Genomic DNA, 23,475 nt, shown 5'->3' with positions numbered 1-23,475 from the left:
CAAAGGGCTGGCTGCCTCTGCTGCGACTATTTCCAGATGGATCAGACAAAATGTGGTTCAGGGTTATTCTGTTTAGAGTAAGGTTCCTCCTTTCCCTGTCAAGGCGTACTCTGCTCGGGCACTTAGTGCCTCCTGGGCCCTCCGTCACCAGGCATCAGTGATGCAGGTTTGCAAGGCGGCTACTTGGTCGTCTGTACACACATTCACAAAGTTTTATAAAGTGGATGTGTTGGCATCTGTGGATGCTTTCTTTGGCTGCAAAGTTTTGCAGGCAGCGCTTTAGAGGACTTGTCCTCCTTTTAACCACTTAAGCCCCAGCCCCATTTCAGACACTTTTTGTTTACAAGTTAAAACCAGTATTTTTTCCTAGAAAACTACTTGGAACCCCCAAACATTATATATATTTTTTTAGCAAAGACTCTGGAGAATAAAATGTTGGTCACTGCAATATTTTTTGTCACACGGTATTTGCGCAGCGGTCTTTAAAAATTTTGAAAAATCACATTTCACTGCATTTAAAAAATACTAAACAGTAAAGTTAGCCCATTTTTTGTATATTGTGAAATATGATGTCACGCCGAGTAAATAGATACCCAACATGTTACGGTTTAAAATTGCGCCCCCCCCCCCCCCCCGTGGGATGGCGACAAACTACGGTCAATAGAGATCTCAATAGGCAACGCTTTCAATTTTTTTAACGGTTACCAGTTTAGAGTTGGAGCTCTTTTTTTTTTTTTTTTAATTATTGCTCACGCTCTGGCGATCGCGGCGATACCTTACATGTGTGGTTTGAACAGCGATTTAATTCGCAGCTTCCGTATACGTTTTTTTTTTGTGTGCGAGCTAACGGTGACGGGGGTGGCTAAAATTTTTATTTTTTTCCTATTTTATTTTTATTTATTTTTTTAACTTTATTACAGGGTTTTTTTTTTTTTTTTTTTTTTTTTTTTTTTTTTTTTAAATCTGATCACATTTATTGCTGTCACAAGCAATGTAAACATCCCTTGTGACACCAATATGTAGTGACAGGTACTCTTTATGGAGGGATCGAGGGTCTAAAAGACCCTAGACCCCTCCACTACACTTCCATGTATGCAAAACGCCAAAAACTGCGTTTTTGCATACAGCCGTTTTTTAAATTTGCCGCCTTTTGAAGCACAGTAACCCGGGAGTGACGTCATAGACGCCGCCTCCGGGTTACGTCATTGGAGACCCGATCAAAGCAGTTTCCGACTTTGATCGGGACTCCATCCAGCCGGCGGACATGCTGGGTGCTCGGGGCTCCCGGTGGGACGGGAGCCCCTAGCAAAGTCACGGAAGGCGGCGGGAGGGGGGGGGGTAGGTCACCTCCCGCTCACCCGGGTAACGATCGAGCGGCTCCCGAGCCGCATCGGTTGTCACCGACAGCCAACCGTTGGCTCTAAGCCACAGTACCAGGATGGTACCTCTAGCTAGAGGCATCATCCCGGTATACTACCGCAAAGTTTGCCGACGTCCCCCTACGTCACTTTGCGGTAAGTGGTTGAGGGTGTTTTTTTTTTTTTGTTTTTTTTTTTTTTGTTTTTTTTTTTCAGGTGAGCTCCAGTTGTTGTCATTTGAGCTCCAAGTTACCTGGTTGGCTAGGTTTAGCCTTGGAAGTTTTGTTCTGCTGTTCCCACCCCTCATGTTTGACACTGCTTTGGGACGTCCCTACAGTGAAGTGCTGGGTCCGTCAATGAAGGAAAGAGAAAATGGGATATTTGACTTACCATAAAATCCATTTCTCTGATGTTCATTGACTGATACAGCACCTGCCCCTTTATGAAGTTGGGTTTGTTTCTTCTGACGCGGCTTATTACAAAACTGAAGACCTATAGCAGGCGTATACTCCCAGGGACTGCCCTATAGGCGTGCTCAAGCTTTTTTCCTCTGCCTAGTGTCCTACTGTAGGGGGGCAGTATAACCCTACGGTCAAGAAGTAGTGCTGTCTGTCAAATCCAATTTTTGTGGGTGCTGGCTGTTTTTAGAAAGTGTTTGTTTGTTTGTTTTTTTTTTTTATTGAATCCTGCCAATTGTGTTTCCTTAGGCTCCTTTCACACGGCCGCTCCGTGTGAGAGCTCCGCTGCGGGACTTTTTTTTTTTTTTTTTCCACGGAGCGGATGACATTTCTGTCATCCGCTCCGTGTGCCCGCATATCATCCCATCCGTTTGCGGATGATATGCGGACATAATGTAAGTATATGGCACTGCGGATGTCAGCGGATGACACCGCTGACATCCGATTTTCCTTCCTTTCCGTTTTTTACACGGAAGGAAAAATGGGGTTCTGTTCCATTAGTAAAAACGGAACAGAACTGACAGGAGGAAAATCGGGTGTCAGCGGATGGTATTCCGCTGACACCCGCAGTGCCATTCACTTACATTATGTCCGCAAATCATCCGCAAACGGATTGGATGATTTGCGGACACACGGAGCGGCCGTATGAAAGGACCCTTACAGTAAACCCCCATCATTTAGCTGTTAGCAAGCTCTAAGGCCCTCAACATTGAAAGAGCTGCTCAGGTGTCTGTCCAGGTGACAGCCTGTGTCTTTGTTTTTTTTTTTTGTTTTTTTTTTTGCACCAAAGCCCAGCAAGTTTAGGCTGGGGCATATTTGGAGCGGTTGATTGGTGTACTTTGTACAAATGGTAAACGGATGAGGTTTTTTCCCTTGTAAGAACTAATTTTGTTCTTGGTGAAATTATATTCCTACTGAGAAATAACACTCTTTAACGGTTTGGGGTCTTCTGGGCCTGTTAGTGGCTTCTGATTTTCTTCAACAATAAACTGCCTTTGAAGCGTGCCATATTCCCTTCGGGATTTGTTGCTTATGCAAATAGCATATTAATTTCCTCCTAGGGGATTAGGTGGCTTATTTCTTCAAAACCTCTTTGGATGGCTTAGGAGGCTGGATGATTTAGAATTGGAGCCGCATGAAATTCCTAAATACCCAATAAGAGTAGTTCTATTTTCATAAAGGGCCCAGAATAGTAGCAGAATAGTCCTAGGTTAGTAATATCTTCCATTCTTTGTGTTCTGTGTTTTCTGAGAATGGAAAGACCATAGATAGATAGATAGAATTTATTTTATTTTTATAACCATGTCTGAAGGTAAACTGTAATAAGGTCTACTAGTTGTAATTCAGTATAATGGGTAGTAGGAGTGTTTAAAGTAGAACTGTATAAAACTTTTTGTTCCATGCAGCCTTCCCTTTGCTCTTTCCACCACATAAGTAATGAGTAACAAACCTCAAATCCAATTATTCCCTTTTTAGGTGTCAATAGCCTACAGTTCTATGGCATTCTTTATCAAATGTATTTGCATATTGCAGTAGTTGTCATGTGCTTATCTCTTCCATAGGCTTGAATGGGCTAGTTGAAGATCTGTCTTTGTTCTGCCCTATAGGCAGCCCATTGTCTGTGGAGTCAACTAGTATAGGTGGTGTGTATGCTGTAGGTTGGGAGGAACTAACTACAATGCTGACTTTTTGTTCCCATTTCAGTACAGTCTTAAACTTGATATATAAACATTACAGTAATCCCTATTAAACTTGGAGCATTTAAAAACATGCGTTTTAAATTTGAAAAAGGTCCTAAAAAAAAATACCAATGCTACTTTTGTCTTGTCCACCCATCTTATCTCTGCTACACTTATTGCAACTTTATTTTGTGGCATAAATGTTAAATTGTAAACCACTTTCTAGAATGTAACATTAGTGCTACATACATCGTGCATTTTAAAATGTGGAACTGGTTTTTGGTTTCTAGCAGATCTGCCATGTCTTTCGATACCGGTGAGTGTTGGTTAGGCTTGGGCTTGGTAAACCATTCTACTGAGGCATGTAAAGTATATTAGTAAACCATTCTACTGCGGCATGTAAAGTATATTAGTCTGCAATGACACTTGAACATAAGAGGATGGAATAATGGGGCCTGACATTTGTGGTTTGTTTCCAAAGTGCAGGTTTCAGAGTGGTCATCTGTTCCTGGCTTCATCTTCACTATCCAGTGAATCCCTGACCTGGAACAAGCATGTAGCCTTCACTAGTAGCATGCTCTTTTTATGTCAGAGGCCTGCATGGTAGGAACGCCAGGATCAGCATGACTACTCCATAGCCTGCACTTAAAAAAACAAGTGGCCTACGGCAGCTTACATATTTCTATTAGAGGTTCCCTTTGGGTAAGTGATTTGGTCTGATGTTGCTGAAAAGAGGGTTGTGTACAAAACCTAACACTCTGTTAATGATGTGTGTTTTGTTTTCTTGCAGATCTCACCAATATATTTGAGTCTTTTCTGCCCCAGCTGTTGGCCTATCCAAACCCAATAGATCCACTTAATGGAGATGCAGCAGCTATGTATCTGCATCGACCAGAGGAGTACAAACAGAAAATTAAAGGTGAAATCTTTTAGTTGGGCTGCGGTTACTTATGCAATACAGTTTTAATACTTGGCTCAAACTATCAATTAGAAATAACAGATTAAAAAGGAAAAGACTTACAAAATTTTTAAACACAGTGGGCCAATAGTGACCTTTCCACAAATAAAATTAGCTATACATTTCATGCAGCTTTTTATGTACTTACAAATAACTTTACCTGAACAGTGCATGGTAAAAGTGCAATATAGAAGCATCACATTCAAGGAATACTGTAGTTCTCTGTTTTCAATTGTTCTTCCTGTTACTATGACAAAGCAAGCTGAGCAGGGAGAGTTAGGTGTCACTGGTTCATTCATCTTCTCACGGCCTCACTATTAAGGATTTACAAATTGGCATTAGTGTAATTGTGTTGTAATCAACATGGGAATATTTATGTCCCATATCAGTTCATTTCTTTTGTTAAGCCCCCGTTCACATTGGTGTGATTTACAAATCACACCTGAAGTGGCATCTATTGTCTTTCTGTGGCACCCTCTTAATAGGGGCAATTTGAAAAATAGTTCCTGCACTATTTTTGGCAATTTCATGTGCGACTAGCATTGACATCTGTGTTTGAAATCGAACAGATCTCCGCAAGCTGCAAATTAAAGCACACTGTTCTGCGGCCTTAAAATCGTACAAGTAGCCCAATTTCAAAGCTGCATTCAGTGTAATCGGGGGCTTAGGGTTTAAATCAGTTAATGTAAATGTGAGAAAACACTCTCGCCAATTATTATGAATGTGACAATGGGATTGCTGCTGTGGATGACCCCTAAGGGTGAAAGCTGAAAAATATGTGTAATACGAAGTATTACTCCCAGCGCATATCCTTGAGCAGGTTGATGATAAGTAATGATATGCAAAAAGTGTGATACCAAATATAAAGTGTTTATGTGTAGTCAGATTTGACTTTGGGATTGCTGCTGTGGACAACCCTAAGGGTAAGAATTAAAAATAATTGTAATATAAAATATTAAGAAATATATTACCCACAGCGCATATCCTTAGAAAGTGTAGATAGTTATTTTGTGTTAAATCAAATGTGTGGAATAAATAAACAATATGGTATCTCTAGTACCCGTGATATTGATTATTCGCTGTGCACTTACCCGTGTGTTCTTTGTGTGTATTACCCTTATAAAGTGCAATTTCTGTGCTTAGTATGACTTTGCAGTCAGGTGCAAAAAATATATGTATATACCTTCAACTAAATTGCATCCAATGTGAAAATATAAATAAATATTGCACAAAACGTATGGTGATAGATTTCCAATAAAACCTAAAAATATATATACTGGTGCTAAAAAGTAAAAAGTTGAAAAAGTAAGTGAAAATATATAGTGTCCATATAGTCCAAGAAAGAATGTTCCAAAATAAATTTTCTTGCTTCAGTGACCGTGCTTCAAAAAACAATTAGTGCAATGGTGGTGTCACCCTCCGTGCTCCTGTGTTAATAAGGTAGGCAATGCAAACTCACCAGACGGTGTTGACCCCCAATGTGGGTGGGTCAATAAGGCTTGTAAGGTAGGTATCCAGCGGGGTCCCAGCCGTCCGTGTCTGGGTGGTCCTGGATGCTCCTATTGATTGGTGTGTTTTAAAGCAGAGAAATCGCACTCCCCATAGTGTTGTAAGTAAAATCCATGTTTATTTAAAAAAAATATCAGAGATGCGACAATATTTAAAATAATAAAATAAACCGTTGGTGGTACAAATTGTAAAATATGAGGTGGAAGACCGCTCAGAGCAACAGTCAGGAAGCCTTACAGGGCACCAGTGAAGTTCCGCCAACTTTCTACAAGGAGCTTCCTGGTGTGATGCGGTATGCGTTCCATGTACCACAGCGAAAACGAGGCTACGTGCGGCTCAACTTGACGCTCTTCGTCATCAAAAAGTGACGTCTTCCGAAGTAGGGTTGTCCACAGCAGCAATCCTAAAGTCAAATCTGACTACTCATAAACATTTTATATTTGGTATCACACTTTGCATATCATTACTTATCACCCTGCTCAAGGATATGCGCTGGGAGTAATACTTAGTATTACACACATTTAAATCAGTTAAGCTTATGAGATAGGGGGGAACAAGTTACAATTCTAAGTTTCAAGTTTCAATTCTAAGTTAGGTTGGGGCATCTTTTGTCAACCAGGGTTCAGTGGAGCCTGAATTTCCTCTCAAACATAACTAGTTGCATATGCCACTCCTCTTGTCTCTAAATAAGTAAGCACTCAACCAACAATTTTTAAAAGTATGTTTTGCACAGCCCACTGAGCAGGGGGATGGAAGAGCATTGGAGCCAGGTTAAGGTAAGTAATTTGAGCCCCTGCCTTCTACCCCCCCCCCCCCGACTAAGTTTACCTTTTGGAACATGTTCCAGCTCCTGCCTCTTTTGCCCCCGATTCCACCAACCCCCACGCCCTCACCATTCATTAAGAATTCTATGAATGAACAGACAAAGTATCGTCGGCCACTGCGGCTGACCGCTTGTAGTTCTCAATGAACTGCAAGGACGCTGGTGAGCACTCTCATAGCTCATTGATTCTTCCTACAATTAGGTAACTGCCTGCCCTTATTGGAGGTAAAGGCAGACCGTGTACTGAGAGTCTGCAGGAGCCTGACATTGCACACATGATCTGCTGAGTTGCTGGTGCAATGCTTTACAGGCTCCAGAGTAAAAAAAAAAAAATACAATTCAAAAAATTTGCATTTTATTTTTGTTTTATATTAAAAAAAAAAAAAAAAAAGTTATACTCTAAAGAGGAAATCTTATGGTGTGTGGGAACAAAAAAATGGAGACATATATATGGGAGTTATTTATAGCCTGTGTATACTGGGTGGTGGTTTTGTACTTGTGATATAAGGTGTCAGTCCTTCCGTTGCAGAATATTAGGATTTATGGGTAAAGAATATTGTGTTTTGGTGGTGACTGTTGGGCGTTTTTGGTGAGTTTAATTATTTTATTTTTTTAACACTTTGTCTCCGTTGTTCTAGAATACATCCAGAAATATGCAACAGAAGAGGCGCTTAAAGAGCAAGAAGAGCGCACTGGGGACAGCTCGTCTGAAAGCTCAATGTCTGACTTCTCGGAAGATGAGGCCCAGGACATGGAGTTGTAGTAGAAGAAAATCTGCTTTTCGAAAGTGAAACAAACACAAAGACTTTTTCCTAACCACGAGAAGCAGACTTTAATATTCATATTTAAACAAAGCAATTTTTTTTTATTACTAAACAAGGTTTTTATGAATAATAGCATTGATATATCACCCTTTAGGTTTTGATTTTTTTTTTTTTCCTGATCATTTCTGAACCCTAATGTGCATAGCGTATACCCCACATTCCATTTTGGTAGCTGTGTGCATGAGCTCAGCAGTCCAACATTGTGTGCTACTTGAACTCGAAGGAAAGGAAAAGCAAAGCCAGGATTAACAACTTTGACTGCTGTGATCCATTGCATTTTCAAGTAGTGTTATCATTCTATCAGCGCCCTGCCAAGTGGATCATGCCTCGGACTTTGCTGGAATAATATAATCTTCAAAGCAAAATGGTGAACTTTGAGGCATATTGTACTAAAAAGCCTTTAGATTACTATAAAGGAAAATGCGCATCCGTGGGTCACCAGATGGTGCCACCCACCCTATTTTTTTTTCTTTTTTTATTTTAAATGCCTGCAAATTTAGTTGGGAAAATACATTCAGATAGCCCCAAAGAGCAGGACTTCATAAATGCCTGTCTCAGGTTTTAAGTACCTTTTTTTAAGTGGATGTATCCCCCTCTTAAAGCCAAGACTGGGATGTGATTGGTCAAACTGCTGTTATACTGGTGTGTGCCATCTTGACGGAGTTCAATTGGTTGGATTTAAAGTGGGTGTGGGCTGAACCCAATAATCCTGACCCATTGCCATTGTTTCTCTTCTTCAGAAAGAGGGTGGTGAATTGTATGACTTCATTTACTTTCAAATATAGAGAAGACTACAGTTGTGCGTCTTGTTATTTAGACTTTTTGATGACCTGTTACCACTGAACATTTACCTTTGCTGCCATATGCGTCAATCAGTCTGTCCTTGTTTTTGGGAGGGGTGAAATATTGCATTAAACAGAGCATATTCTTCCTTTAAAACGCATTGAAGTTCAGTATAAAAAATAAGCAGTGGCAGATTTTTCAGAAATGTTTGGCAGGTCATACAAGCACAAATTAGGTCACCCAACTTGGCAGAAGTCTGCCTATCCGGTAATGGTAATAACCAGCCACATCTGACTGATATAGATGACTGGCAACTGTACTGAACATCTGAGTTGTGAAGGAAGTATTGACAGCTAAAGTATAATATACAGACATCACCAATGTGCAGTTGCAGTCCTCAAAGCGCTTAGCTGCAGGCCTTAAAGTGTTATATTAAATAAGGGTGTGCTATCCCTTTAAATCTAATAACCGAATCAGTGCAACAAAATATTATAAATATAAAATTACATACAAATACTTAAATTCATATGTATGAACAGTCTACATAAGCAAGCAATATAAATGATCATATAATATAAAAAAAAGTCCATAATTCGTAAATTCATAATAAAATCTGATGTATCAGGTGCGTCAAAAGTGCTCAGTGCTCTATATGACTAGTGCTCCTCCAGTGAAAAGTAAGGTGCTCTTCAAAAGAGTTGGCCTCTTACCAGACAAGGGAGATCTCAGGTTATGGAGATAAAACGACTCTCCTGGATAGCTGACACTCTCACTATCAGGCATCAGGTTCACTGACCCTGTCAGTAAGATATAGCTACAGTGTCCCCTCTGCTGGAGTGTATGCCTGGTATCTTATTCTACATCCACACAATCAATAGCCATGCACATTGAATATAAGAAGCCACATAGCATAACACAGCTAAGGGATTCTTTAGAGCTTAAAATGTGATTTTAATAAATGAAGACTCTCTTAGCTTTATTACGCTGTGTGGCTTCTCCTTCTTATATTCAATGTGCCTGGCTACTGATTGTGTGGACGTGGAGTAAGATACCAGACTTACACTCCAGCAGAGGGGACACTGTAGCTATATCTTACTGACGGAGTCACGAAGTTAACCTGATGGTGAGAGCGTCTGCCATCTAGGAGAGGAGTTTTGCGCTGTTTGATCTCTAACTTGATCTCCCCCCTGTCTGGTAAGAGGCCAACTATATACTCTTTTGAAAAGCACCTTATTTTGCACTGAAGCACTTTACATATTGTTGAAGCACCTGATACATCAATTATATGATCATTTATTTTGCAAGCTCATGTAGTTTGTTCATATACATGTATTTATTTGTATGTCTTTTTTTTATTTTTAATATTTTGTTGCACTGATTGGGTTATTCAACTTGAAGGGATGGGGCACTCATTTTTTCATTTTGGGTTTTCAATCCAGTATTCAGGATTTAGCTGCAGCAATCCCATCCCTACTAGTGTGAGGTTTAGATTTATATTTATTAACCTTAAAGTGTTACTAAACCCATAACTGTATATGCAGTAAAGCATGCTCGTTCTACTCACTGTGGAACCTAAGGGGTTAATCATGCACATTGTGTAAAAAGTCTGTTTGATACTTTCTTCTCTGTTCTTCCACAGTCCCCAATCCATCTCCTGATAGTACAGAGCCTTTAGGGCACTCTGCACATGCTAAGTTTGGTGTGTATTGCTAGAGAGTGTAGTTTTTTTTTTTTTTTTTTTTTGGGTGGGTGCATGTGATCAGCACAGGGCCATTCAGCACTCTACAGACAGAGGGTCAGGGGTCATGCAGTCTCCTAGGAGAATGCAAACTCTCTACAAGCTTTAATCAGTGCTCAGCTGGACACTGATGGAAATCTCAAGACTGCTATATACTGCTGAGAAACGGTATTTAACATTTTATATTTATTAATATATTTGCATATCCATGCTCTGTGTACTGTGGGAAACCAGATATATAGTGAATGCAGGCTCCTGGGTTTAGTAACACTTTAAATGTCTGGGCTGTCCTATACATGGTCTGCATGTTAACAGTACAGGCGGTCCCCGGGTTACAAACAAGATGGGGACCGTAGGTTTGTTAAGTCGAATTTGTAAGTTGGAACAGATATATTTTTAATTGTAGCCCCAGGCAAAATAATTTTTACGTTTTTTGGATAGCATAGGGAAGGGTTACCACCCCTGTACCATTTGTTTTGCTGTCTCTACGCCTGTTCAGAAGATTTCACCTCACTTCCTGTCCCTATGACAAATGGATTCTGAAAATTTTGGGTTGTTGTGGAAACAAGGATTAGGCTGGTCATACATTATACAATTTTCTTACAACTTTCTGTACAATTTTCTTGAAATTTACCTTCAACTATGTAGTACAAAGGCCTACCTAATTAAATACAAGTGAAGTGTGGTTTAGCTTTGACCTCATATTATGTGGTTTGTGGTAAATCTAACAGAAAATTGTACAAGAAAATTGTACATGTATGGCCAGCCTTAGTGATAAAGCTTTAGTGGAGACACCTTTTTCCCATGAGAACTCTTACAGGAGTAAATTTCCCTTCCTAGGGGTAGATTTATCCTCACTTCCTGTTGTCTCCCTCGGTTTGTAAGTAGGAGTCGTTTGTAAGTTGGATGTTTGTAACTCGGGGACCGCCTGTATATAAGAAATGAATAATTAAACTTTAAATATTTGGCAAAAGCAGAAAACTTGGGTGAGAAGCCTGAAAGGGGACCTGCCAACTCCTGACACCTAGGCCATATACTAGTACTGGGGTGCTAATGCTAAACTGATACAGCCCTGGAATTGATATGGTGTCCAGGAGTTAGACTTACATTATTTTGTAGGGTACATATTTGCTAGCACTTCACATTTGTAGTAGCAACGCCATTGCTAAAAAGAAAAAAAAATGCTTAAGCGGTCTTGTTTGACTTTTGTTTTTGCCATTTCTTTTGCAGAGTGTGTCTAGCAAAAAGGTTTTTTTTTTCTCTATCGTCCATTGACAGACGCAGCCTCCATCTTCATTATCCATTGGGTTATGCTACCCCCTGCAGGAGTAGTTCTAGGCAGGAAAAATTTAGATCTCCACACCCACGGGGCTGTCCCCACAGGCATAACCCACACACCCTCTGCTCCAGCAAATCAGTTTGTTTCGGCCTAGAGAAGGAGTAGGACCTAGGTTTCGTGCTGGGACTTCGGTCTCAGTTTTTTTATTCTTTTCAGAATATTTTGTTTTTATTTTTATTTTTTGCTTTTCTCACTTTTGCTAATGTTCAGGGGGATCCTCCTGGTGATCTGCAAGCTATGCCGGCTGGAGTTTCGCACTGGATAATCTAGATCCTTAAGGTCTCCCCAGCCTGGCCTACGAACGTAAGCAGGTTATAGTCCCGCAGTAGGCCTTGCCATGACGGTGCCCCTTTACGGATGGGGACGAGCCTGCAAGTGGATGTCTCACCGGGCCGTGACAACCTGGAATGCCCTAAATCACTAGGGTGGGAGGCGGTCTGCCTGGAGCTGTATGGTGAGTAAATATGACCCCCTCTTCCCTTGGTGGTCTTGAGGGGATGTGGGCCCTCTCCTGGGGATAATAGGACCTGGACTTCCCCTTGGCCTGTCGGGGTACCTGGCCCTGTGCCCTGTCTCCCTCTCCGATCCCCACAGGGGGCTATGTAACTGGGGCACTTGGCATCCTGAAGGGGTGGTGGAAATCGTACCTTGCTTCTTGCTGGGTCTGGTTGTAGATCCTTGAGGCCTTCATTTTGGGGGTCCCTGGCCGCATGGCACGCCATGGGTGCTGCTATCTTAAGTGTGGGCAATGTATAATTTTTTCCTATTGCCTTGTATGGGGCAGTCATTTTCCCTGTGCTTCCTATTTAATTGCATTGGCATCCATTTTTGTGTAGTCCTATTGAGCTACACCGTCCGCGTGACCTTTCACATCCAGGCCGAGATCACTTCCTGTGATTCTTCTTCCTACTGCACAGTCTGATTCAGGAGGTTTTTCTCTGGAGGTGTAACAGTACTGGGGTCTTTGTGGGCATATCCCTGCACACTCTGCTGTCAGTGTATATTTAAGGGGGACTCCGCAGACCACTGCGATCAACGCTTCTTAGTGACAGTACTCCGTTTTTCTGTTACATTGATTATGGAGTTCTAGGTTGTAAATTCATCCTCAGACCCGCTCAGTGCGACACCCGGACCATCCGGATCGCGTTCGCTGGCTGCGATTTCAGCGGCTCTGGAAAGCCTGGCAAAAAAAAAAGTTGATTTTGAAATGAAAAGGTTACTAGCCTAAAACGGCCGCTGCCTTCTCCATCTCTGGTGGGATCCTCTGATTTAGAGGCTGATTTGGTCGCCACGGACACCCCCCTACCTGAGGGGTCGCTGTCAGATGGTGCAGAGGACCTGTCTTCTTCAGCTGCAGCGTGGGAACATGCTCTGGTGGAAGCCCTGATTGCTTCAGTAAGGGAAACTTTAAAATTGGCAGAAGAGCCCACATCAGCAGGGACTTGGGTGTCTTTTGGTTCCCGCAAGACCCAAAAGTCAGATAAGGTTTTCCCTTGTCCCGAGACTTTTCATGATATTGTTAATGATCAATGGCGGCGCATCAAGCACGTGCAAGTAGTGCTTAAGCGGTGGCAGAGGAGCACTTTCAGTTTGTGGCATTACCCTTTGGTCTCCCCTCCGCTCCCAGAGTTTTTACCAAGGTCCTGGCCCTGGTGCTGGCCTTGTTATGTCAGAGAGGAATTTCAATTTTGGGATATCTGAATGATGATCTGGTGCGAGCAGACTCTCATTCGGATCTGTTGGGCAGCATCTCAATTACAGTGCAGACCCTTCAGGAATTTGGGTGGACGATCAATTTCAGAAAATCTGCTTTCGCCATCAATACAGGTCACTTATCTGGGGCTTACTCTCGACTCTGCATCATCTGGCTCCTCCGAGGATATCCCCGTTGCCTCTGTGGGATCTCAATCTGGTTTTGTCTGTTCTTCAAAAGCCTCTTTATGAGACTATTGGGAAGATTTCTCTGTTTTCTTTGTCGCAGAAGGTTGCCTTCCTGGTGGCTATTATTTCTGTTCGCAGAGTATCGGAGTTGACGGCGCTGGCCTGTCGTTTGCCTTATTTGGTGGTCCACAGAGATAAAGTAGTTCTCTGACCTAATCCGTCCTTCCTCTCTAAGGTGGTGGTAGATTTTCATCTCAATGAAGACATTGTGTTGCCTGCCTTATGTCCTAAGCATCCCAAGGAATTTGCCTTGCACTCTTTGGATGTGGTTCGGGCGATAAAGGTTTATCTGATGGTTACTGAATCTTTTAGGAATGGACCTCGAAAAGGTTTGGCTGCGTCTCCTGCGGCCATATCAAGATGGATCAGGCAGACGGTTGTTCAGGCTTATTCACTCAAGGGTCAAGTTACTCCTTTCCCTGTGAAGGCACATTCTACTAGAGCGCTGAGTGCCTCTTGTGCTATTCGCCATCAGGCCTCTGTTGTACAAGTTTGTAAGGCAGCGACTTGGTCATCTGTGCACACTTTTACAAAATTCTGCTAGGTGGATTTGTTGGCATCTTTGCATGCCTCTTTTGGCTGCAAGGTTTTGCACGCTGCTGTTTCATAAGAGAATGTTTTTTTTCTTAGGGGTTTTTTTTCTCCTGGGTGAGCTCCTGTTTTGGTTGAGCTTCATGTCACCCAGTTGACTAAGTTTAGCCTTTGGAGTTTACGTTACTATCTGGTTCCGTTCTTCCCACCCCTCATACCTACACTGCTTTGTGATGTCCCAATGAGTAATGAATGGAGGCGGTGTCTGTCAATGGACGATGGAGAAACAAGATTTTTGGAAGATCTTACCGTAAAATCAGTTTCTCTGAAGTCCAATGAAAGACGCAGCACTCGCACCTCTGATATAGGGATGGTTGTTCTCTCTTCTTCACTGCTTACAACTAAACCGGTTTGCTGGAGCAGAGGGTGTGTGGGTTATGTCTGTGGGGACAGCCCCGTGGGCGTGGAGATTTTTTTTTTTTTTCCTGCCTAGAACTACTCCTGCAGGGGGCAGCTTAACCCAATGGCTAATGAAGATGGAGGCTGTGCCTGTCAATGTACTTCAGAGAAATGGATTTTAGGGTAAGATCTTACAAAAATCCTTTTTTTGGTTATGGATGGTGAAAGAGGTTTAAAACCCATAACTGGTTTTTACTGTAATCCAGGACTTCATTGGAAAGATTCCCCCACTTCCTGTGACAGCAACCATGGTTTCACTAACAGGAAGTTAGGCAAAATAAGGACACAAAGCTGGCAGAATTTCTAGCCTTCCCATACAGTATTTAAAGAGTGTACTTTAAATGTCTGTCTGTGTTGCTGTTTGGAGAAACAACATGGTCGATGTAACAGAGCTGCACGATTAATCGTTAAACAATCGCGATCTTGATTCACACCCCTCTCCATGACCTTTAAACCACATGTTCTAGAATCTTACCGAGCTGTTCTCTGCTCTCTCAGCTGTCAAAAAAAAAGCAAAGAGAGCCTCTGCCAAATGTTTATCAACATTAAGTGCCGGTTCACACTAGGGCGACCTGTGAGGCAGGTCACCTCCCATAGGGAAGCTGCGGACCCGTTCTAATAGGAGCGACACAAGTCGCTCCGACCTAGAAAAAGGGTCCGGAGCTTCTTTGGGGCGACCCGGAGGCGACCGCCATAGACTTCAATGTTATGAAGTCCGTGGCGGCTGCTCCGAGGTCGCTGCAATGTGAACCGGCGCTAAGGCTGCTAGATAACTGTAAACACAATGTTTTACACTGTATCATTTTGTTCCTTTAGATCAAAGGAATGAATTGTGAATTGATTGTAAGTGAGGGCAGTTTAACCTCTTAAAGACTAAGCCTTTTTCTGACACTTGTTTACAAGTTAAAATCTATTCAGAAGTCTTTCAAGTGCAGTTTTTTGGGAAAAATACACGTTTTATACACATGAATTTAAAAAAAAAAAATGAAATAGTAAAGTTAGCCCATTTTTTTTTTTTTTTTGTATAATGTAAAAGATAATATGCCGAGAATCGTGAGGGCATCGTGATCTTTATTCTAAGCTAAAATATTGTGATTTCTCTTTTTATCAAGAATCGTGCAGCTCTAGCAATAGATGAAGTGTGCAGAGATATTTCTAATAGAGCACTGGATAGTGATAAATATCTGACTGGGGGTTCTAATCCTTTCCCACTGTATCCAAAAAAGGAAAAATTTTAGCTGGACATACACTTTCATAGGAAAACAGTCTACTGGGCCAGGCTAAACAGGGATTCTATGGCAAGTGAAATCAAGCAAGGTCAGCTCTGTGCCTTGTTTATAAAGGTGGAGGAATGTGCAAAGAGCAGTTTTATTATTCACAGAATTATTGCTGCTCCAGGACGGTTTACTACTATATACCTCCCACACGCTCCTTCACTACAGGTGCCAGCCCAGCTTGCAAAGCAGCAATGAGAGCTTGAGTTTATGATTAGGACAGGCGTGAAACACATCAACCTTCAATCCCCCACTGCTGTTTCTGTTGATTGCCATTTTAAGGGTATGCTGGGGAAAAAAAAAGGTGCTTTTTTATGATCAGAGGGTAGCCATACAGAATATCCTTCCTTGTTCACAAATGCAGTTTCCCCATTAAATGATCAGCAGTAAGCAATAGACTGTATGAGGCTGAAGTCGAAAAACCTCATATTTATAGATTAATGTTTCTAGATATCTCGCCAAACATTTCTGGTAAAGAGAATATAATTTGCCTGGAATTATAATAAGGTGTACTTTTAGTTTTTGCTAGGTACACTTTAATCAGCTTGTCAGATAAAGTCCTTACAGTATTGTCTCAGTCTAGTGTTGACACCTGTGCTTGAGTTTATCTGTCCTATATAAATTTTAGACATTTTCTATTTTAACTATTTTATATATATATATATTTTTTTTTTTTTTTTAATTTATCCACAAGCATATAATCCATGTTGGTGGCAGGGAAATTGGTGACTGGTAGTTTTACCATCTATTCAGCATCAGTGCTTACTGAATAGAAATAAAAATAAAAAAAACTTTCCAGTCACCACTAACCCATCTACTGCCAGAGCAGATTTTGTGAGGGTTTTTTTTCCCCACGTGCTTAAAAATAATAATTTGCACCGATGGTTTTTTTTTTTTTTTTTTACTGGAGAGTACTGCTACTTTTACTTAAGTACTCGCCAATACCAATTACCAATACCTTTGTGTTGTGATCTGAGCCCATACAAAATGAATAGTCTCAAATTGCACTGCAAAGAATCGCATGCAAAGGTATCGGTTTTGGGTATTGGAGCATTTGCACTAGTACAAGTAGCAGTGCAACCCTAATAATGTTAGGCCTGAAGGTTACATAAAACACCCAAAACATATATTTCCCCAAAAGCAGACACCCCAGAGAATAAAATAGTTGTAGTAAATTTTAGGATGCACAAACCTAATTACCCACATTGGTAAAATATAAAAGATGAGCTTCTGCCCTGTAAATAGATATCCAACATGTCAAACCTGAAAATTGTGCTTGCCTGTGGAATTGTGACAAGCTGGTCATCGGTTTACAGTTAACCGTGAGCAGCATTATGCAACACAATGTAGCGCAATATGTCTTTCGTTCGTTCATTGACAGACACAGCTCCTTGGGATTCTTGACCATTGGGTTATACTGCCCCCTACAGGAGTAGGGCACTAGGCAGAAAAAAGAACTTGACTATGCCTATGGGCAGTCCCAGGAGGTATATCCCCCCCTCTGCTATAGGTATAGGCGGTCCCTGGGTTTCAAACAAGATAGGTAGTTTTGTTCTTAATTTGAGTTTGTAAGTCGGAACAGGTACATTTTTTTTTTTAAGTGTAGCTCTAGCCAAAACAATAATTTCTCTTACGTCCTCCGACAGTCGCCGCCACTTCATAATCTTCACTAATGGGGTATTTGACCTTTGCTCCGCAGGAGTAGCTAGGCAACAAGATTTGTTTAATATCAAAGCTTTTAGCATATCACACCCCTAGGGGGTGGTCCCCTCAGTCAATACCTCCCTGCTTCCTGCATTCTCAACTCAGTTTCTAATGCCTAGCTTAGGAGTAGCTGGCTGATCCTGTGCTGGGGCTTTCAGTCTCAGCCTTCCTCTTTTTGATTTTATTTTGAGTATTTTTCTCTTTCTTTTACTTAGCTGTTCTTTTTTTCAGCATTCGTTTAGTTTCTTCGGATGAAGATGATCATGCGGAGCTGGGTCTCGGACTGGCCATCCTGGATCCCAGGGTTCAGGGCCAGGGGCTTCCCAGCCTGCCATCGAGCGTTCAGCTCAGGTTTCCCTGGTTTTTTGAACGACCCATCCCTGTTCGCTGCAGGGATGCTGTCTGTGAGGTGGCTACCTCACCGGACGCCATTTGCGGTTTCGCACCGCAGTTCCACTGCGTCCTGCCTGCTACACTCCCTGTCCTCTGTGCAGCGGTTTGGTCGCTGGAGAAGGCTCCCCATGCCATCCGGACTGGTGAGTGCAATTCTATGTGGGGACCTGTCTGTTTTGGGTGTCAGTTTGTGACTGTGTGACCCTGCATGTCTGTGTATCTGCTGAGCTCCCTGTCAGATTCCTGTGTGGAATAGCTGCCTTTCTGTGGGCTGCGGGGGGGGGGCTCTCCCGCTCTGCTGTGTGAGAGTATGGGGCAGACTGGGTTTGGACATGCTGTGCGGCGGCCGCTACTGCGTCCCGCCATTTTTTTGCGGCAAAATTATGGTGACGGCCCTGTGTGGTACGGCGCGGTGTTTTGGCGCCAAACGGCGCCATTTTCTCATTGCCTAAAATGCCTCAGCCGAGCGGCCATGTTTGTGTAGCCTGCATAGGCTTTATAGGGCGGTCAGTCATTGCATCACTTCCTTTTTGCTCTGGAACAGCGATCGGTGGCAGCAGCCTGTGTGGTCTCTCCAGGTTTTTACCTTTTACTTTTTCCTGTAATTCCTTGCTCAGTGTCCTTATCCCTGTGGGGGTCGGTACATACAGTAGTGTGCGGTGGGCTACGCTCGCCGCGGTCTTAAAGGGGCAGCCCTCCTTTTTCATTTATTGCTGGGGCATGGATTCTCAGGATTTGCAAGTTTCCTCCCACCTTGGTGGGGGGCCAAGGGGCTGCTGCATCCCCCGAGGGGGCTGATCTGGCTGCTATTGTGGCGAACCTGGCTTCTCAGGTGCAGATGCTAATGGCTGATCGATCTGCAAAACGGCCCAGATTGTCTATTTCCTCTGATTCAGAGGGCGATGGGGCTGCTATGGCTGGAGTGCCCTTCTCAGGGTCTCGCTCATCTCTGGACCTTGGGGGGTCTGAGGGGGAGGCTGAGGTAGAAGGGGTTGATAATTCTCCCCCTGGCTCGCCTGAAGAGCTTGCACTCATGGATGAGTTGGTTGCTTCTATCAAGGAAACACTGCGTTTGCAGGATGAACCATGTCCTCCTGCTTTGATGTCCTCTTATGGGACGCAGAGGAAACGCAAAACAGCGCAGGTTTTTCCCTGCCCTGCGGAATTTCAGCGCGCTGTTGATGAGCAATGGCGCAATTTAAAGAAGCCATTTACTGTGCCAAGTAAGTTCAAGCTGCGTTATCCCTTTACACCCACCACTGATGAGCGTTGGTGTGTGCCGCCTCAGGTGGATCACGCGGTGGTGGTTTTGAATAAATCCACTGCGATCCCTGCTGAGGATACCCCGGTGTTCCGGGACCCTACGGACAGGAGATTGGAGTCTCTTGCCCGTCATGCTTATACGGTTGCTGGTTCTATGCTGAAGCCCATTTTTGCTTCCATTTTGGCAGCCCAGGCTATTGCGGATTGGGCGCAGGTGCTCAGGCGCACCCTGGTGGCTGACTCTGCTCCACCGACAACATTGGCTATGGTGGATCAAATTCATCAGGGTGTCCTGTATTTGTGCGATGCGGACTTGGATTTAGTCCCTTTGGCTACGCGCCTCTCAAGTGTGGCGGTATTGAACCGTCGCCTGATATGGCTGAAATGTTGGTCGGTTGACCAATCATCTCGCAAGACTTTAGCTAATTTGCCCTATGCGGGATCTCTCCTTTTTGGCGAGTCTTTGGATACTCTGATAAAGGGAATTTCCGGGGGTAAGAGCACTCTTACCCCAAACTCACAAGAATAAGTTTGTTCGCGGTAAGAAGAATACTTCGTTTAGGCCCTCTCAGGGGTCCTTTCGTGCCTTTCGGTCGCAATATAAGGGCAAGCCCTTCAAGGGCCAAGGCTCCCAGAAAAAGCCGTGGGCGGGTAAGCAGAAGTCCGGCCAGTCCGGGTCCGCTGCCCATGCCAATTCGGCCTGAAGGGGCGCCCTCACCCGGTTCCGGGGTGGGGGGACGTTTGCTCGGTTTTCTTCAACCTTGGCTGGCCCGCATTTGGGACAGGTGGGTTCAGGAAATTGTTCGATCTGGATACAAGATCGAGTTTCTCTCTCGGCCGGCGGGCACATTTTTTCCCTCAAATCTTCAGCTGTCTCCGGAGCGCTTGCAGGATCTGCACCTGGCGGTGCGGGACCTGCGGGCCCAGGGAGTGGTGGTTCCGGTACCTCATCGGGACAGATTTCGGGGGTTCTATACCAATCTGTTCACTGTGCCCAGAAAGGAGGGCAAGGTACGTCCGATTTTGGACTTAAAAGCTCTGAACCGCTTTGTGCGGGTTCGCAAGTTCCGCATGGAATCCCTGCGCTCAGTGGTGGCTGCCCTGGTTCCGGGGGAATTCATGGCCTCCATCGACTTGAAGGATGCGTACCTTCACATCCCCATTTTCGAGGGTCCACAGAGGTACCTTCGATTCGCCATTGCGGAGGATCATTACCAATTCGTGGCGTTACCCTTTGGTCTCGATTCGGCTCCGCAGGTTTTCACCAAGGTGCTTGCGCCGGTCCTGGCTTTGAGAGCCCAGGGCATCTCTGTCCTGGGGTATCTGGACGATATCTTGATTCGGTCTGCGACCAGCCAGGGCCTGGTGAACGACCTGTCCATCACGATGCAAACTCTGCAGGAGTTCGGTTGGACGATAAATTTTCCAAAGTCAACGCTGTGTCCGTCGGCTCGTCTCCCCTACCTGGGGATGATCCTGGACTCTGTTCAGGCGAAGGTCTTCCTGCCGGAAGACAAGCTTCGGACACTTCAGAACGAAGTCAGGTCCCTCAGGGACAATCAGTGCTCGTCCCTCCGGACGTGTATGAGGTGTCTGGGATTGATGGTCTCGGCTTTCGAGGCGATTCCCTTCGCCCAGTTTCACACGCGGGATCTTCAGGCGGAGATCCTGGCCAAGTGGGACGGGATCTCTGGATCTGCGGATTTCATTGAGCCGCCTCACCCGAAGGGGTCTTTTATGGTGGCTCCAGTCCCCAGCGGTGTCGGGGGGCAAGTCCTTTCGTCCTTTGTCGTGGACGGTAATCACCACGGATGCCAGCCTGTCGGGCTGGGGTGGTGTTCTGGGCGTTCTGTCCGCCCAGGGAACTTGGTCGGAGGAGGAATCCTCCCTCCCGATCAACATTCTGGAATTGCGAGCGATAAATCTCTGCCTTCTGCGTTGGGCGGACAGGCTTCAGGGCCGTCCGGTTCGGGTGCAGACGGACAATGCCACAGCGGTGGCCTACATCAACCACCAAGGGGGCACCAGGAGTGCCCGAGCGGCTCGGGAAGTAACCAACATTCTGTCTTGGGCCGAGATGCACGTCCCGGCGATATCTGCAGTTCACATTCCGGGGGTGGGGAACTGGCAGGCGGATTATCTGAGCCGCCAGACCCTGGACCAGGGGGAATGGTCCCTTCACCCGGATGTCTTTCAGATGTTGTGCGCGAAGTGGGGTTCCCCAGATGTGGACCTGTTCGCGTCTCGTCTAAACAACAAGGTGGAAAGGTTCGTGGCAAGGACGCGCGATCCTCGGGCAGACGCCTCAGACGCGTTAGTGGCGCCCTGGCTTCAGTATCGTCTAACGTATGCCTTTCCACCGATTCAGCTGCTGTCCAGGCTCCTTCGCAGGTTGGCCTCGGAACCGCACACGGTGATTCTGGTGGCGCCAGACTGGCCTCGCCGGTCTTGGTACGCGGACCTCGTGAATCTGGCGGTTGACGCTCTGTGGCGTCTGCCTCTTCGAGAAGATCTCCTGTCTCAAGGACCGATATTCCATCCTGCTTTACAGTCGCTGGCTTTAACGGCCTGGCTGTTGAAAGCCAGGTCCTGAAGGATAGGGGTCTCTCCCCTGAGGTCATTCCCACTTTGATCAAGGCTAGAAAAGCCTCTTCGGGGAAGATTTACTACCGTATTTGGAAGGTGTATTTTGCCTGGTGTGAGTCCAGGGGGTTTTCCCCTCACTCATACTCGGTATCGAGAGTGTTGGCTTTCCTTCAAACGGGCGTGGACCAGCGTTTGGTGTTGGCCACGATTAAGGGTCAGATTTCTGCGCTGGCCGTTCTCTTTCAATGCCCTGTGGCGTCTAATTCTTTGGTTAGCACCTTTGTTCAAGGGGTGCGACACTTGGCCCCTCCTCGGAGGGACCCTTTACCTCCATGGGACTTGAACCTTGTTCTGTCCGTGTTGCAGCATGCTCCCTTTGAGAAGATCAGGGAGATCTCGTTGTCTCTGTTGTCCAAGAAGGTTGCCTTTTTGGTGGCGATCACTTCGACTCGCAGGGTATCGGAGCTGGCGGCCTTGTCCTGCAGCTCTCCCTACTTGGTGATTCACTTGGATAAGGTGGTCTTACGACCTAACCCTTCTTTTCTTCTGAAGAGGATCTCGGAATTTCACCTCAATGAGGACATTGTCTTACCTTTGCTTTGCGCGAAGCCTAAGCATCCAAAGGAAGTGGCTTTGCATTCCTTGGATGTGGTTCGGGCGATCAGAGTTTACCTGTCGTCGACGAAATCCCTTTGCAAGTCGGATTCTCTATTTGTCCTTCCAGAGGGACCTCTGAAGGGCATGGCGGCGTCGGGTGCTACCATCGCCAAATGGATCAGACAGACCATTGTGCAGGCCTATGCTTTGAAGGGGAAGGTTCCTCCTTTCCCTGTGAAGGCGCACTCTACCAGGTCTCGGAGTACGTCTTGGGCCTATCGTCATCAGGCTTCTGTGGCCCAGGTGTGTAAGGCGGCGACTTGGTCGTCCGTTCACACCTTCTCAAAATTTTACAAGGTGGATGTTCAGGCATTGGCAGATGCTTCCTTTGGCCGTAAAGTTCTTAGTGCGGCAGTGCCTTAGGGTCCCTTGTTTGGGTCCTTGGCTGTTGGGGTGTTTTTACCCCTAGGTTACTTGTTCTTCCTGGGTTGTTGCTCCTGTTGAGCACGTTTTTCCTGTTGCCCAGTTGGTTCTCTTACTTTGGTAAGGTTCTTTTTTTCTGATGTGGGTACTGCGTTGCTTTAGGCGCGGCTGCGTTTTTCCCACCCCTCATGTCTACACTGCTCTGGGACGTCCCAGTGGCGGCGACTGTCGGAGGACGTAAGAGAAAACGGAATTTTTGTAAAATCTTACCTGTAAAATTCCTTTCTCTGAGTCCTCCGACAGTCGCCGCCTCCGCCCCTCTTTTGGGGTTTGTTTATGTACTCTTCTGCTATGCTACTGAAACTGAGTTGAAAATGCAGGAAGCAGGGAGGTATTGACTGAGGGGACCACCCCCTAGGGGTGTGATATGCTAAAAGCTTTGATATTAACAAATCTTGTTGCCTAGCTACTCCTGCGGAGCAAAGGTCAAATACCCCATTAGTGAAGATTATGAAGTGGCGGCGACTGTCGGAGGATTCAGAGAAAGGAATTTTACGGTAAGATTTTACAAAAATTCCGTTTTTTTAGGTTTTTTTTTTTTTGGATAGCATAGGGAGGGATTAACAACCCTATAATGTTTGTTTTGTGGTTTATGTCCCTGTTCAGAAGATTTTATCTCATTTTCTGTCCCTAATGACAATTGAATTTTTGAAAATTTTGGGATGTTGTGGAAACGAGGATTGGTAATAAAGCTTCAGTGGAGACACCTTTTTTCCATGATGACTTTTAGAGGAATAAATGTCCCTTCCTAGGGCTAGATTTCCTCTCACTTCCT

At 44.6% G+C, this 23,475-nt stretch overlaps 1 protein-coding gene across 1 annotated transcript in view; it reads left to right on the top strand.

The window, feature by feature from the left end:
* Positions 1–8,405, top strand: part of UBE2H (ubiquitin conjugating enzyme E2 H) — a 93,512-nt gene extending 85,107 nt beyond the window's left edge. The window contains exons 6-7 of the mRNA XM_082256598.1: positions 4,286–4,414; positions 7,424–8,405. Of these exons, the coding sequence (XP_082112724.1) occupies positions 4,286–4,414; positions 7,424–7,548 (254 nt within the window). The 3' untranslated portion in view covers positions 7,549–8,405. The remainder of the gene's footprint in view (positions 1–4,285; positions 4,415–7,423) is intronic.
* The last annotated feature ends 15,070 nt before the right edge of the window (positions 8,406–23,475 follow it).

This window comes from Pelophylax lessonae (genome assembly GCF_965119305.1).
Source record: "Pelophylax lessonae genome assembly, chromosome: 4".
NCBI classification, from domain to species: Eukaryota; Metazoa; Chordata; class Amphibia; order Anura; family Ranidae; genus Pelophylax; species Pelophylax lessonae.
The sequence above is the reverse complement of the archived record's forward strand: the minus strand, read 5'-3'. Positions and strand labels throughout refer to the sequence as shown.